Genomic DNA, 17,349 nt, shown 5'->3' with positions numbered 1-17,349 from the left:
GGGACGGCCAGGGGGCTGCTGTTGTCCCCGGGACGCGGGTCTCCCCTCCAAGCCGGCTGCTCAGGGTGGAGGAAGGGGGGACAGCCAGCCAGCCAGCCAGAGCCCAATTAAACCCTCCCCTGGCCAGCCCCTGACACTCCCTCCTGCATTTTCCAGTCTGTGGTTACAGCACTCAAAGGGTTCCATTAAGTCATCAAGTTTTACAGGTTCCTTAAAAAAAAAAAAAAAAAAAAAAAAAGAGGGGGGGGGGAGAGAGAGCGCGCGAAAGAGAAAAGTTTGGTCATGGTAGGGGATGAGTGATCAAAGCTGAGCCAAAGCTTCCTGTTACACCGGGACTATATATATATCGTGTCTTTAATGTTGGGGGATGTAAGCAGGCTGCTAGGAGACTGGAGCGGGAGCTGACTCTCTGCCTGATTTCCCAGCTCGCTGAGGTTTCTTCCACCGACCACAATGAACAAGTTCCTGTGCTGCACGCTTGTGGTAAGTCCCTTCAGAGAGGTAGATAGGCTTTAAGATGCATTACAGCTCCAGAGATCAGGCTGTAAAGACATACGGCTTTTCTTCTGTTTTTTTTTTGTTTGTTTGGGTTTTTCCGGTTTTGGAGGGGGTTTTTGCCTTCTCTCCGTTTTCTTGGTAACCCCTTTTCATTTCATCACGCCGAGCTTTCCTGGTGAGGTTTGGAGTGCGAGGGACATGTCCAGCTCCAGGGAGGCAGCAGGGATTTTCATCCCGTTCTTAAGGTAGTGACATGATTTGCTTTTCTTTTGCCTTTTTTCCTATCTTCCTCTCTCCTTTTGTAAGGCTTCATCATACCGGGCTGACACAAAACACTGTATCTAGGGATGAATTTAGAAACTGTAGCCTGAGATGTTTGGTTATGATTTACAAAAGCTCCATCCCTGCCTGTCTCTGTAATCTCTGCTGCAGTGGCACTGGTCGGTATCTCAGATACTGGGCTGGCTTTCTTACCCGGGAAAAACACTGTGAACTCCAGGAAACAAAAAAGCACAAGTGCGTGGTGCTTGTTTTGGCTTAGAAAATTCAGCTTCGTGTGCAAGAAAGTGATGTATTAGTAGCTATGTCAGTAGCTATTACAGAAAAAGTTGTGTTATTAAATCTGGTATAAGCCCCTGCTTTAATAAGTTTTTGTTTACTTGGTGATTTAGCAAGATGCTTCCAGATGTAAATTTAGAGATGTTAGCAGTGCAGTAAATCCTTCAAAATGTCATTTAATCCATTTAGCCGTATGGAATTGTATATGATGTCAGATTAATTAAAACCTGCGTACAGACAGATACTGTTTAACATCTATTTGGAGGCTGTTCATCTTTTGGATAAGAAAACATTCAATGAAAACCATTAAAAATAATATTCAGAGCAGGCTGTTATGCATGCCTGCACAGTAACTTGCTCCTGGGTTGTTTTGTTGAGTACAGTCGCATTAACGTTGTGGCAGAGCATTAGAACTAAGATCCATTTATTTTGAAAGCTCTTTATAAATGCAATGAGATTTCCAGGATCCGATGAGTAATGCATGTTTATTACTCTCTGTACAACTTTCTGAAAGAGCTTTTTGAGAAACAAACCCAATGTAATTAATGGTGCAAGGGAAGCAAAAATTGTCAGGCTCGTGGTCAGCAAATTGAAACACAGGACAACTTTTTCATCTCATGTATGATGTTGTGTCTTCTTTGTCTGCATGAAAGCACGGGAATTTAATCTGGGAATTTCAGCAGTAGCCTGTTATCATCTTGGCTTCTTATCTGTGGCTGTCATAAAACATTCACATCAGTATTTTGATTAAATGTAATGTGCCTGTTCATGTTCTCTTATAAAGTAACAGCGTTCGGTGAAGTTCAGCATAATCCTCTGGCGGATGAATCTTGGAGCTGAAATACACCAGTGGCAGAAGTACATACCAGAGCTTCATCATTCAACTCTCTTTATTATTTAAAAGCAATTTATTTGAAGTTATTGTGACGTTTAAGTACTATCAGTGAAGTTTAAGTAATGTCAGATGTGCTGGAGCTCAGAAAAAACATTTTAATACCTGTTTTATGAGAACACTTGTAGGAGGCACAACAGCAGTTCAAAGTTATGTATGCTTGGCTCACATACCTTAAACCTAGTTTGGAGATACCATAGCTAAAAAAGGCTCTTCGGACATGATGTACTTTCAGCCTTGGCCTCTTTGCTAAGGTTTCAGAAAGGGGACCTGCTGTGGTGGTGCATGCATGTATGTGTTGTTTGCTGGAACACTAAAACTGCTTACAAACAGACAAGCGTTATGAAATCGGACTGAATTGAAAGAAATTCCCCAGAGCTGGATCTCGTTACTTGTCACGTAACTATCTTGACCCTTAAACTTGACCTTTCTCTATTTTGGATCTCTGGGCGCATGTGACATGCTTTTTCTGGCCTGCCTGTTGGGTTTGCTGTGTGTAGGCAGCAGTGGCTTTGCAGCCCGCGAGGGTAGGAGTTATCTTTCTGTCTGACTTTCTTTCTGTCTGTCTGCATGTGTGTTGGTTAAAAATAAAACACCAAGGTTACCAGAAGAATTTTTAAAAGATATTGTCACAATTTAAATAGCACCCACTAGTCAAATCTCACAGAAACTTTAATTTTGTTCCTTCTGTATTTAACTTTTATGCTACTAGATTTACTACTCCAATGGTGTTCCTGGAGAAAAACACCTGTTTGCACATAATACTGGACATACTGTTTCTCTAGCTAGATGGTCAGTTGGTAGTAATTCTGTTCAGTGCAAAGGCAGACTGTAGCCATGGTGGTAACATCCCAGGTTTGGGTTAGCTCTAAATCTTGCTGTCACTCTGGTGAGTAATGTTCCAAAATACGAGTTATGGATAAGATACATCTTTTGGTGAGAAGCTGGTTAGTCTTTTCTGCTTTCTCCCCCCACAAGCTTCAAGGCAAATGTAACTCATATAAACAAAGACTTTCAATTTAGCACTTCTTTGATAAGATGTAAACCTGCTCTTCAGCTGAATGTAATTTTCCTACCACTGAAAATGAAACAATAGTTTAGATCCCTAAATTGCTTTGTGAATGACAACTAATGGTGCCTCACAAAGTCTCTACGAGATTTGAATTGTTGACATATTGCTTTACTGACAGAGAAATGAAAACAGTGGTTGTTAGCCTCAGTTTCGAATACAGGTGGCTCTGGAGAGTCACTAGTTATATTTCTTATGTAAAAGAGCAGCCTCCACTTTATAAAGCATCTGCCATGCAAACGTAGGTCCCGTTATGTCCAAAGTGAGTGGATTGCATTGCAGCAGTTGGCAGAATGGTGGCACAGCTTTATAAGTTAAACTCAAACCAGCAAAAACGACTCCATTTTAGCTTTCGTTGTGTACCTGACGCTCAGCTGCGGTCTGCTGAAAAGTGCTTTGTCTGGGCTGTGCTGTAAGTGAGCCTGCAGCCACTCACAGTGTAAGCAGTGCTGCGTAGCTGTTGGCGCAAAGAGGTTAAATTCAGTGATTACATGGGGACCCCCAGTGCAGCAAGGTGAGGAGGGTGAGAGTTGAGTATCTCCTAGATTGATGGGAGTCCTTTCTCCCTAGATGACAAATATTTTACAATGGTTATTTGCAATAGACGGGCATGGATCTGATCCAGCATGACACTGTCACGTACTGGATCTAGAGATACTGTTTTGATTTGATGCTAGTGATTAGGAGGACCTTGTTAATATCGTTCAGTGCTATATTTCACCACTGGGATTTCTCTGGGGTCTGTGCATGATTTCAGTGAGGCATTCTGCCTAAGGGCTGAGGGTTAAGTGAAGGCCTCCTGCCTTAGTTTTGTCCAAATACTTTCTGTAGAAAGCAAAGTAGGAGAGTTGTGAGGTTTTATTTTGAACCCAATGCAAACACTAGGAGCAATCTGACAGATGCTTTGAATGATTATTTATCACGCAGGAAAATATGCTTCGGAATAGTTGTGGAATGCAAAACAGAAACAGATTTATCTTTCTCAGCAAATTAAACATTCTCCTTTGGTCTACAACCCAAAACCACAAAGCCAAGCTATATAATAATATTTTCATATGCTGAAAAGCCACTTTCTTTTCTCTCACAAAGCAGTGATTTAAGGGGATGATGCTTGAAGGATTTTTGCTTTATGTGCTTTGTCTTCCAGTTCATTTTAATTCAACAAGAAAAAGCAAGCGGCTCTTTGCCTTACATTTAAAGATGAAAGAAAAGGGCATGTACTTTTTTCATGCCCAAGATCTGAAATGAAATTTTACAATCACATTATTTCTCTTTCAAAAGCATCTTCTAAGGGCTCAAATAAATGGACTGCATAGGCCTTTTATGTTAGCATTGTGTATGCTGACATAAAGATGGTATGGAAAAATATAGCTTCAGGCCTAACAAGTTGAGTGACACAATCAAAGAATTGCTTTTTAACCTTGGGTAACTCATTGAATAAGTTCTCAGTATTTACTTGCATGACACAGACTTACACTAGACTTATATTTCAGTATTTACAGTTCATCCCAATTCCTCACACAGAGGCAGCCATCCTGAGAGGTACCCAGGTGAGATGGATGAGGACTGAGTTTTTCAGTCCTTTCAGAACTGTGCCCATGACACTAGAACTGAATTTCACCCAACAGGTTGATAGAGCTAGTTAATGATACTAGATTTTGGTTTGCTTTTGTTCTGTTGTAATAATTTTGTTACTGATAGCATTTCATACTCATAGAACAAAAAACCCCAACCTTTGGGATTGGTTTTTTTTAAATGGAACCTTGCATTTCACTACCACTAGGAAAATGTTTTGCAGTTGAGTGCACTCTGAATCAGACTAACAGTTAATTTGTTGAGATGAACAAGATACTGTGTATTGTTGGCTTCCATTGGTGTTGGAATGTAAAGGATTTGCTTAGGGTTTAAAATTCAAAGAAACTGCCTAGATGTTTTCAGTCTGTTCTCCAGCTCTTCCAGGAAACCAAATGGCGTATTTGCTTTCAGAAATGCATTGAGAGCTATATTTAAACTACTTGGGTATCTTGCACCTGCTTCTCAATAAACTTCCTCTGATGACAGAATCCCCTTTTCATTTGCTAGCATTATCCTTTAAGAGAGAAAGTTCTTCTCTCTCTCTGTGTTCACTGTCTATCTGTACTGAATCTATAGGTACTGTTTTGACTTGCCAAGGTATTGAACAAGTCAAGATGCTCTTCAAGATGAAGCTCTCCATTTCCTTCTAAACTTTCTCTGTACCTCTCCCAGCCTGAATTAACCTTTCCTAAACAAGGATGAACAGAATTTTACGCAATCTTCTGAATGCCAGATCATGACTTTGGCCAAGTGTAGTAGCACTGATAGACACCAGCATTGGTTTTTTAAGGGCTAAAGGGTGAACATGCTCATTACCCCTACTTCTGATTCCAGTAAACTGAAGCCAGACTTCTAGCTTCTTCCTCCTTTCGAACTGGAACATGCCTTCTTTTCCAGCAAGAGCAAAACAGGCCAGTGCCAGCACGATTATGGGAGAAATCCTGCTTTCTATGAAGCTTTTGGGAAGACTAATGTTCAGAACTAGTAAGTTCTGATCACAGCATTTTCATGTGCTCAGATAGTGCTATTTCTTACAGCAGAGATTCAGGTGTTTAGTACATAGCCCATATTTAAGTACAGGCATTCAGGTCAATCAGAGGTTTTATGTGGCTGAGAATCTGCTACCAAGTTAGTCATAGCATAGTTTAGGAGGAGAAATGTCAGGAATGACATAAAATGCATTTAATTACTATTTTAATTTGATTTCGGAACATGCTTTTGAAGGGCCTTTCCTGATCATCCTTATTTACTGTATTTTATGTTTGCACATCAGAGCAGACTTGGAGTGCACAAAGTGGATTTACAAAAGTAAACTGGATTGATGAAAGTAAATCCAGAGACAGACTCCAGAGATGCACCAGATGCACTTTAAGCACTAATGCATGCTCAGTCCATGAGAGCCGACTGAAGTTAGTCCAAAATAGCCCCTCTGAATCACGCATAACATGGATGTCAGATGCGCGGCAGCATTGTTTTGCTCTACAACTCTGCTGTAACAGGTGATCCAACTTGCTAATGTAAGCACGAATTCAGTGTGTCTTAGGCCAGGAGAAAGGACAATTTATTGACGTTGCCCTTTAGCTTATTCTGTGAGCTGGGGGACAAGAAGAGTCTTTTCATTCTGTTTGTGCCAAGTTGCTGCAGTAAAATTAGTAAAAATTATACTTAATGACCTTCGACCATTCTTCCTGTATTTTTGCAAAACTTCTGACAAACAGTTTGCTTTACTTTGGCACTTAATGTAGGTTCAAAGATGACTTCTGATTTTCAGGTTGCATATTAATATTCAGAATACTTATGTGTGCTAGGTGTTTTCAGTATGCATAAAAGATAATCTTGCAGATGTATTCTCTTAAGTATTATTAAGGGCCCTACAGTAGTCTTATGAAGAAGTGTGGTATTGGGGATTGGAGTCTAGAAATGTACTTAACAACATAATAATGGCTGTACTGTGTCTAAGAAAAAAATAATCCAGAAAAAAATGCCCTAAAAAGCCCCATATGCTGTCTATGGCAGGGGTTGATAACTGCTGCATAGAGGAGATGGAAGAAAAAGGCAGAAAAAGAGTGATATTTTTCCAAAACACTCCTCCAGACTCAAGAAATTTGTGGTTTGGGATTTCCTGATCAAAAGATGATGTTTATGTTTGATAGCCCTTTATTATTTTCTTCCATTACTATGTCAAGTAACATTCTGAACTCAACCATTTACAATGTCCTGTGGCAATGAGTTGCACAGCTCACTGCACTAGTAGGATCATAGCAGTCAAACAGTAATAGTAATAGTAATCTAGCTGTATGTTGAAAATTATGTATAAAATGTTCTGGTAAAATACTGAGATATTGATTGCATATATAGCTTTAGTTTAACTGAAGAATCTTTTGTCATAATTGTTTACTAAATAAGAGTTGGATCCTGCATACATATGGCTCAGCCACTGATCGATGGATTACTGCGGCTACGTAATGTGTGCTTCTGGGAAAGAAGGGAAGACAGGTGTGATGCTCTTTTCTTTTAAAAACACAAAGAAAAAATAAAATGCAAAGACCAATTGTCCTTTTAGTGATGCTGATTTATTAATCCTATTATTATACTTATTGGTTATGCTCATTTAGATTAATAGTGTTCTGGTTGCCATTAATAGTTATGGTACTTCCAAGGGCAAAACTTCACATGGTCTCACACACATATTGTTCAGGTATTTTTTTTCTCAATTTTTTAAATCAGTTCCTCTCAAATTGTGTTGAATTGTTTTCAATTTTTATCGTCTTGCTTCACATAGCTGTAGGTTCTTCAGGAAGCAAGTGCCTCCATTTATCGCTACAAAACCCCATGCTCTCATACCCTGATTATTGAATTTGAATTATTTTTAATCCTGAATCATCCCCTGCAGGAAAACTTCTCACTTGCTTTATATATGATTTCCAATGTAAATGGTTGAGTAAGGAAAATAGAGAAAAATCTTGTTGTTGCTCCTGCATGTTGCAGAGGGGAGTTGAGCAGTCATGAAATGGTCCACCTAACCGTTCAGCACGTGAAAATGTGTCACCAAGGGCAGAGGTATGACCCAGAGGAGCAGGTTCTGCTGCAGTGACATCTTGGGATTTCCTGTGAGCTGTGCATTGTAGAACAGGAAAACTGGCGTTTCTGCACAAGGACTTGCTGCCCAGATGTCTGGTTGCTGTCCCTAATCATTTTCACAGTGTCAGATTTTCATCTATGTTGGGTATTGTCTTGGGTTCCCACAGACATCTGCATGAAATGTGGGTTGATGCTTGTCTTTGTAGTGTCTGTGCTGCATGTTGCAGTCTCTTATGTTCTGCGAAGGGAACGCATGTGTCCATGCAAGTCTTGGACTCTGGGATGCTGTATTATCTACTACTGAATAAAAAACTTAGAAGAAAACCTGACTGTTCACATCAACAATTAATGGGATTACCAGGACTTCCTTATTGCTAGAGTAATAGCTGTAGATTTACCAAGGGTTGGTGCATTTTTCATCAATGGAAAGCCATTCACTATTAAAAAATGTGCTGCACCCTCTTGTTAAATAGTTCTCATGGAACAGATCCAGTCATTTAAGAAAAATGGAGCGGTACATCAAACTTCAATGACTAATAAGGAATTTCTCACAATGGAAGAGATTATCCCTTGAGACCACAAGAAAAAGTGGGGTCTCCACCTGTGGAAATCACAGATCGGACAAGTTACAGGACTTAGTCAAGGGTAACTAGAAGAGGCTGTAGGGAATATCCGTACGATCTGCATTTCATTCTTTAGCCTGTCTAAGAATAGCTGTATAAAAGTGGATTCATAAGCAGGCAACAGGAGAATGCACTTAAGAATATTTTCTTAAGCAGTAAGAGTTCCTAATTTAGGCACCTAATATTACTTAGTGCAAACGCTGTGACTTGTGTTAATGCAGATGAACAATTCAATTGTCCTTTCCAACCTTAATAAGACTATCACTTAAGAAGTGCCATGCTGTGGCAGAAATGAGGCCCTTAAATGAAGCCTCTTTAGGAAGTATAGAGTCTAAATGAATAAAAAGAGTTAATTCCACTTACACTTTGGGGACATCTGTATTGGAAAAGAGGAAAAATACCTTCTTGAAATTGAATTGGCAACTCTGTATTAGCTGACTGGGATTAAAATAGCAACAAAGACAAGTCAGTTGGATCTGTAATTTGAATGGATGCATAGGAAAAAAATCATTCAGAGTGAGTTTACTTCATCGTTATAAAATGTACAAGTTTTAGAAGAGAAGTGACACGTCGGTCATGCAGTGCTGGGACAGAGCTGGGTTTTCAGTGGGGAGAGTGAGCTGCCAGCAGATGCTGTGGGGCTTGGGGTGGCACGTAGGGAGTAAACCCAAGAGTTAGTTCTTTTTAATAGGCTGGTGGAATCACAGAACCAGATTTTCAGTTACAAGACCAAAATGATGCGATATGGAGGTTGTCTGTGCAGAAGGGCAGGGTCATATCTGGTTGCTTGAACCCAAGTTGCACCAGCAAAGCAGACTGTTGCAGGAAGCAGAAGGAGCGTAGCAGTCATGACGTGTGCCAGTACTGAGCTAGGTCCTCAGGACAGCTGTAAGCCTGTGGTTTTAGATAGGAATTGAAAGCATTAGACTGGCCTCTTCCAGCTTGTGCAATTAAGTCCTTAATGTACCCTTCATAAACTGCAGCATTCTTTACCTCTGTCTGAAGCTGCATTTTCATACTTGACATAGCTGCCACGTTTTATCCCCAGAGCTGCTGCATTTCAGTGCAAGATTAAGTGGAAGGCATTAAAAAGTAACCTATATTGTTCTAGCTATTCTTTGCTGGTAAAAAGAAATACTATAAGGAGTCACCTTTAAAGGTATCTGTGGTAATGGTGCAGTACATTGGTCAGATTTGTACGCTCAGATACCATTTCTTTTGCATCTGAAGTACTTGATACTTAAGAGCACAGGAGTGCATAATCCCCACCTTGCTGTGCATCTCATGAAACTAATAGGCCAGGTTCTCTGGTGCCAGGCGGTAAAAGGTCATTGCCCAGTGATGTTACAAGGGTGTAAATGGGAGAAGAACAGGATCTACATCTCTGGAAGAACAAGGAAATGCTTTCATTGGGAAGATTTGCTGGATAAGATCCTAAAATTTTCCCATTTGAAGATAGACATGGGAGAGTCCGGAAGCTGGCTAATATTTTATAAATTCCTAACGCAAACATTTTTTTGAAGATAGCGACATGATTAGACTCATAAACTCATTAAAATGTAGGTTTCATTGTGACCACGGTGCTCCCCAGAACTAAAGTGAGTGATGTTTTATTTTCCTGTTGCTAGCTCTTGGATGTTTCTATTAAGTGGACCATCCAGGACGACTCTCCCCCCAAGTATCCCCACTACGACCCAGGGACATCTCGTCAACTGCTGTGTGACCAGTGCCCTCCTGGGAGCTACGTAAAGCAGCACTGTACAGCCACCAGCCCGACGCAGTGTGCCCCGTGTCCGGATCAGTACTACGCCGAAGAGTGGAACAGTAACGATGAATGCCAGTACTGCAGCGCCGTTTGCAAAGAGCTGCAGTACATCAAGCAGGAGTGCACCAGCACACAGAAACGCATTTGTGAGTGCGTCGAAGGCAGATACCTGGAGCTCGAGTTTTGTTTAAAGCACAAGGAGTGTCCTCCCGGATTCGGCGTTGCACAGCCAGGTATGTACTGCTTGTCAACACACACAGACTTAATTAAAGCTCTGCCACACTTCGACGACTCGTGGCAGTTACAAGATTAGGAAAGAGGCTCATCCAGATGAAATTACAGGACAGTAAATTGTAAAGCCAATTGAACCTGTTCCTAGTCTGCATCATTTGGACTGTAGCCAAAGGAACATTTCTCAGTGGAATACCCTGCTCCTACTGTAATATATAACTTAATGGCAGTAGCAAATGTAGCAAATTGCAGTCTAATGAGAAACATGATGGATTGCCTCTTTTAAAGGAACATTATCTGGAATGTAGTATTTGTGCGTGTGATAAATAATAATGTTTTTCATTTTGAAATCTGCTGTTGCAAGCAACTGTATATCTTGACAAACACCAGGAGCACTACGTGTTTGACACCGAGTGTATAATTATAACAATATTAATATAGCTCTAGCATCACAGCAATATGTGGTAATAATTAATTATCAGCATCCTAAGTGGAACTCTTAGGGAAACCGTTACTACTCTCAAACAAACAACTGTTTCTTTGTCAAGCAGGCTGGCATTGTGCTGTATGTCTGGTGGGGTTACAGAGCGAAGCGATGCTTTTCAGTGGAGTGTATTCTTCATTTAAGACAACATAAATTGTTAAACCAATAATAAGTTCTTCTCTCAAAACAAAACACATCATTTATCATTTGGCAAATGTCATGGCCCAGTTTAGCTCTGGTATTTAATACAGCCTGAAAGAATTGTAAACTGTCATTGTACCAGAGATTGATAACGGCCTGGAGAGGAGGAAGGAAATAGGAAAATCAAAGCATCTCAGGCTGAAACCCGTAGACAACGAATCTCCAGACTACAGAATTACTTCCCTAGGAATTACGTATATACAGTGAGAAACACAAGGGCTGGCCTGTACATTTTAAAGCTATGCTGAATGACAGGTTGGGAGTCCTTTCTTGGATTATGAACATCTCGTTGGAGAATAACTTTGACGTAAGGAGTAATGTTGCTGCTGTAGCTGCTCACTAGTCCCTGAGTAATTGGTTAACTAAGCATTACCCTGACACCCTTGCCACTGTTAAGCATTTCCACTGGCAGGTACCGCATTTCCATATTATAAACCTTCATTAACCTAAATCGTTATACCCAGGGGCTTGGGTTAATGAGGTTCCACCATACCTCAGCAGCAAGTCAAAAGGGGCCAGAAACAAAGTTTTCAGAAAGCCTGTTTGGGAGATGAACAAAGAAGTATAAATTGTCTGAGCAACCAGCCTGCTGCATCCCTGCAAGCACAGTGAAACCATGGCAGGCAAATTTGAATCCCTCAGTTCAAAATGAAACAAACTTTGGAAGAAGATAAATTGTTGAATCGTGTAATATATTGGAAAGTTGGTTTCCGAAAGACCATCAGAGTAAACCAGCTAAACCCAAGCAGACCTCAAACAAGGAATGAAAACATTGTAAAAATAATTGCATCCCCCTGTGTCAATAGTCCGTTTTTGAGGTGAGGCGTCGACTAAGAATTTAATAAGCATGGACCACACTGTAGTCCTGCTTTCTGCCATATGATAGCCTTGAACTTTGTAACAATGTAAATTCAGGTGAAGCTTAGAAAAATATGCTTCCACTGCCACACAGGGAGATGTTATGGTCCAGTGTCTTATTCAAAGCTTAAAGCATTAGATATCTGTTTCCCCACTGCCAGTCGCTCATGATTACGTTGGGCAGATCACTTTACTTTGGTAGTCCCCTTTTGTGAGTGCAGATTAAGATTTTGTTCCTTTCTGCCATGGTCGGTCCTGTACATGGCAGAGTTTCTAGCAGCAGTGTGCTGGGGAAGCAGTGCTGCTACGAGGCAGCACTATCTCCCCGGCAGCGGCTGTGGTTTCCCTAAGGAGAATGGGGGATTCCAGGCGAATTGAAGGGAGCGGCAGAAGGGTGGCTGGGCTGCGGCAGTTTGTGCCCTGAACAAGAGCGGCCAGATAAGCAGCGAAGAAGCTGGCAAAGCTGGGAGGTGGCTTTCTGCTCAACCCTGAGAACGCTGATGTATTACCCGGTTTATTTCCCTCTTGTGCTGCAAAGGTTGTATGGGAAGCTCTGAGCAGAACGACGCACCGTTTGCAGGAACTCTCCTTTCTTCCCCATCCTCACTGCCAGAGCACAATGGCAGCATGTCTGTAGCAGGGAGAGTTGCTAAAATTTCAGATGTCTCAGAAAAGCTAATTGCTGCCCGCTCAGGTGCAGGCGTTGGCTGGAGTTTCGTACAGCCCAGAGCCGCTGGCAGTGCACATTGTGCAAGAAAACGCAAGGAGAGACACTGTTGCTGCAGGTTGGGTGCTGGCTGCAGGAAGCGGAGGATTTTGGGAGGTTTGGCAATATACTGGGTCTCTGATTTTTCAGATGCACAACAACTAAAAACTTGGCCTTTTTTTTCACTTGTCTGATGAAGGAAGTGCTAGGTCAGGTGTATGCGAGTATTATTCCTTATTTCACCGGTGGTTGAAAACTTCAGATTTGTACTCTCTTTTCTCTAAGGAAATGCCCCAAATAAATAAAATTTACTAAAAAGCTAGTATTAAAATAAGCATCCACATGTAAATACTTCCAAAATACACTAGATGGAGGCATTTTCTTATTCAAATATAGTTTCCAATTATTTCCATAAAAATTTAAGCATGTGCTTAAGTTCATATTCAGTAATGCAATATTAGATATTAGACTTTAGGCACTTGCTTAAATGTTGGCTGAATAAAGATGAATTAGGAGGGAATATACAGCAGTTATTGGTGCTGTCATTTTTCTGCCACTGGTGGTTAGACTGTTTGCATTGTTTCAGATTTCATACAATAATTTTCTTCCTCTTCGTCAATGTGATAGAACCATATATTGTCATTCTGTTGTATCATATATTTGATTCTGAAGTAAAACTATGCCTTACAAAAGTAAAACAGCAAGCAAAACATATGTGTGTATATTAAATATTTTTACTAGATTGGATGGTTTGCTTTCTTTGCTTTTAATAATATTTTATTCAAGCCCAGAAAAAAAGTTCAGAAATGTTACTGACATTCTATTTTCCTGTATAATTTAATATTTGAGGAGGGAAAGTACTTTTCAGGGGGTCTTTAGTTTGTATTTAGTTGGGTTATATTTTTAGCTAGAACTAAAGTAACCTGTTCAAGCAAGGTTCTGGGCAGATATTACAGAGTACAATTTAGAGCAGTTTCCTGTGCCATTTAATTATTTTACAGAATATTTGTACAGTTGAAGGATGAAGGTCAGACATTATGTAATGTCTGAATAGACTTAAGTAATTACTGATTTAAAGATATTACTTTACTAAATTACTGATTTAATCAGTAATTACTGATTTTAAAGTTGGTAGCAAGTGTGTGTAAGAGTACTATTTACTCTATTACTCCAGCAGGAACATCATTCTCTTAAAGAAACTTTTTTGGTTTTAAAAATTAATATTTTTTTTTCTACATGTGATTCCTTCATAGATCAGAAATATGAAAAGCAGAAGCATGACAATTTGGAGAGGAGTATTTTCTTTTATTTTTGTATTCTTGTATTTTTTTTTCCACAGTTGAGGGTATAGTAATTGGATGCATTGTTTTTCTGTTTCCACAGGTACCCCTGAGAGTGACACTGTATGTAAGCGATGTCCAGAAGGATTTTTCTCAAATGAAACATCATCCAAAGCAGCCTGTCTAAAACACACAAACTGTAGTGCACTGGGTTTCAAAATAGCATTGAAGGGAAATGCAGTTCGTGACAACGTCTGTCAGGAAAATACAGATACGACACCTCAAAAATGTGGAATAGGTCTGTATCCTATTAAGGAAGAGTGCTCTGAAAACATACCTTTAATTATAGTTAAAATTAATGTATCAGCATTTATGATAAAAATATCTAGCTTGTTAGCTATTTGCCTGCTACAGTGATGGCCATAGTAGAGTTTTAATTATTGTAGGTCAGACCAAATGGAACTCAAGCACAGAGAGCAGCAGCACTACAAAGACCGCTTCTTAGTTTGTTTTTTAAACATTTCTTCTTATCATCTTTGCTGCTTGCTCTTTTTTTCTGAAACAGTCAGGGTGACAGATCAGAACAATTGACATACTCTTTTTCTCATTTCAGATGTAACCCTGTGTGAGGAGGCTTTGTTCAGGTTTGCTGTTCCTACTCAGCTCACACCTAACTGGCTGCATATACTAGCAGACAGCTTGCCTGGGACAAAGGTTAGCACAGAAAATATCGAAAAGATTAAACAAAGGCACAGTTCTCAAGAGCAGACCTTCCAGCTTTTGAAATTATGGAAGCAGCAAAACAAAGAACAGGATATGGTCAAGAAGATTATTCAAGGTACCTTATTTTGATAGCATGTATATTAAAAGCAACCTTCTAAATGGCACTTTAAAAATTGCTTGGGTTCAAATACCTCATGGTGATCTGTTATACTCTGAGGAGGACCTGCAGGGCCTGACTGAGATTTATTGATACCATAAGCACAGTGAAGTCTAGGGTAAACAGGAGGACAATCCAGCTTCTCCTCATCAGCCAAGGACTGAATTCTTTCCAGACTTGTAGCCCCCTTTGGAGCCTGTGTGGTGTCACAGCCAAGATCCCCTTTTGAGCCTGTGCAACGTATAAAGAATTTTGATCAAGTGGGGAAAATGTTTCCCACTGTTACATCTGAGCGGTGGCTGTTGAGGTTAGAGGGAGCTGGATGCCTGCAACTGAGAGTGCAATTTGTTTTCTGTAAAGTGGAGATTGACAGCTCAGACTAGGGCATCTATTCACGGAATGGGGACGCATGGGAGTGAGGAATACACCAACAGGCTTTCCCTTCTTTTTCCCTTCTGGTACCTATTTGTCATGCCAATTTACCGCTTTGTTCATGCTGAATCTGCCAAGACAGGTGTCAAAGGTGAAACAGTGCTGCAATGCTAACACCAAGGTTTTTGTGAGAGTCAGGCCAACTCTTTTCATGTAAGCCACCATCAACAACCGCCACGTTTGAACAACGTTTTGCCCGCTCAGAATAGATTTGAGAATTGCTGCAGAAATGTGTTTTTTTTTTTCCTCTCTCCTTTTTAGCATGTATGCTTACGTCAGACTGCAAAGTGTCTAGAATATTTCAAAAACCAAAATGACTATTTTAGCAAAGCTTGCCTAGACATTTCTGAAGAAGAGCAAAATTTTCAATCAGTGGAACCAAATATTAGGAGTCCTATCACATACACAAAACATTTTACAAGTTAGATGAAACAAGCATATAGCAATAAATACTTGCTGTGAAGTTTGTAATTTGGGGCTGTTCGTATTTGCAAAGTTAATTAAATTCTTAAGTGCTTTTCATAATTGGAGCCTAAAAAAAAGCATTGCTGACCGAGTTTTTTGGAAAAAAGTAAAAAAAAAATAAATTGCAAAGGAATATTCACCTTGAAATTTTGGAAGTTTTTTTGAAGGCCATGGTAAAGTTGTAATGCATTGTACTTACCTCTCTTTTCTTTTTGCTTTATATAGATATCGATCTTTGCGAAAATAGTGTCTTAAAGCATATTGGCCACCACCCAAATCTCACCTTTGAACATCTCAACACGCTGATGGGAAGCTTACCAGGCAAGAAAGTGGGAAAGGAGGATATCGAGCGCACAATGAAACTATGTCAACCTACAGAACAAGTTCTGAAGCTTCTCAATCTGTGGAGAATAAAGAATGGCGACCAAGACACTATTAAAGGTTTAATGTATGGACTGAAGCACTTGAAAACATACCACTTTCCAAAGCGAACCATCCAAAGTCTGAAGAAGGTGATCAAGTTTCTTCACAGATTTACAATGTATAGATTATACCAGAAACTCTTTTTAGAAATGATAGGGAACCAAGTTAAATCAGTGAAAGTAAGGTGTGTCTAACTCAAAATATTTTTCATTCTCCACTGACTATTTTTCCCTAATTACTGCCAGCAGTAATTAAACTGGAACGTTGTTTCCCTACATTATGTCTTACTATTTATAGAAATGCCTGACTGGAATAGCTCTAAGTCTTTTGCAGTGTTTTTGGAGGTTTTTTTTTAATAAAATCACTTTTGTAAAAGCTATTAACCTGTTGATAACACTAAGAGCCTGATTCTGCATTTTTGCACATTCAGAGTTGAAAAGCCCCACTATAGTCACTAGATGAGAAAAGAATGCCGGACCAGGCTCTACTACAGTATTTGCTATTTATATTCTTCAAAGAATAAACATTTTTGTTGTACATATTTATTAAGTTAAATGGAAATTGTATGAGACTGAATTTTAGGAAGAGAAATGAGAAGCACACTGTATATTTTCTAGTTAAACAAAAATGATCCCATATATTTTTCTGGCAAAATTTTGTAGCATGCTCTAAGAGTTATTAATTTCTTTACATTTTGTATTTAAAAAGGTATTATTGCTTAGTTTTATTTGTATAAGTTGTGGTATCTTTTGGTAGGGATGTTTTAATTTATCCAATGATTTTAACTCAAATACAGTGAAAATATAGTGTATGTGACCTGAATATTTAAATATTCTGTGAGGAAGTGAATGTACCATATTTAAGAAGCTGGATTTTTATATAGAATTTCATAATCTTATTTTATAAAACAATTAAATTTTTCAGTTTGCTTTTTGACTGGTGTTTTACTCTTGACTCTGAAGTAGGAACTAATAACAAAGACAGACCATGTGGATTTCGCGCCTTATCTTGGGCTTGGCTCTCTGCTACTCCCTGTCTGGTCTAGTAGTTAATATGTGAGCCAAGTAAATATTGACCGGCACTGGATTTTCATGGTCACTGTACAGGTGTAAAAAGGTAAAAAGTGTTAAAGGTTCTAGTTCAGAGGGCCCACACGGTTGCGATACAACTGATTACAACTACATAGATGCATTTGGCCGAGCATCCCTCTTGGCCCAGTTTCATTCTTGGAGAGCTCACAACCTTTGCCCTAACCACAACTTGTAATTTCATGGCGGAGAGATGATGCACGGCCCTGACAGGCTTGGAAAGCCTCACATACTGCCACT

At 39.7% G+C, this 17,349-nt stretch overlaps 1 protein-coding gene across 1 annotated transcript; it reads left to right on the top strand.

Annotated features, from left to right (window-relative positions):
* The first annotated feature begins 252 nt into the window (after positions 1-252).
* On the top strand, positions 253-16,949 carry TNFRSF11B (TNF receptor superfamily member 11b). Its single transcript, XM_075023852.1, has 5 exons — positions 253-483; positions 9,925-10,294; positions 13,925-14,119; positions 14,435-14,659; positions 15,824-16,949. The coding sequence occupies exons 1-5, from the start codon at positions 454-456 to the stop codon at positions 16,213-16,215; spliced, it is 1,212 nt and encodes a 403-aa protein (XP_074879953.1). The 5' UTR covers positions 253-453; the 3' UTR covers positions 16,216-16,949.
* Positions 16,950-17,349: the final 400 nt, after the last annotated feature.

Source organism: Buteo buteo, chromosome 3, assembly GCF_964188355.1.
Source record: "Buteo buteo chromosome 3, bButBut1.hap1.1, whole genome shotgun sequence".
In the NCBI taxonomy this organism is placed as follows: Eukaryota; Metazoa; Chordata; class Aves; order Accipitriformes; family Accipitridae; genus Buteo; species Buteo buteo.
This window is presented reverse-complemented; position numbering and strand designations above follow the sequence as displayed.

What these genes read in the sequence shown, in the direction of transcription:
- TNFRSF11B (XM_075023852.1), top strand. Translation starts at nt 454, where the DNA reads ATGAACAAGTTCCTGTGCTGCACGCTTGTG. An exon ending in ATTCGGCGTTGCACAGCCAG is followed by an intron (nt 10,295 to 13,924) that starts GTATGTACTGCT and finishes CTGTTTCCACAG; the next exon opens with GTACCCCTGAGAGTGACACT. An exon ending in ACCTCAAAAATGTGGAATAG is followed by an intron (nt 14,120 to 14,434) that starts GTCTGTATCCTA and finishes TTCTCATTTCAG; the next exon opens with ATGTAACCCTGTGTGAGGAG.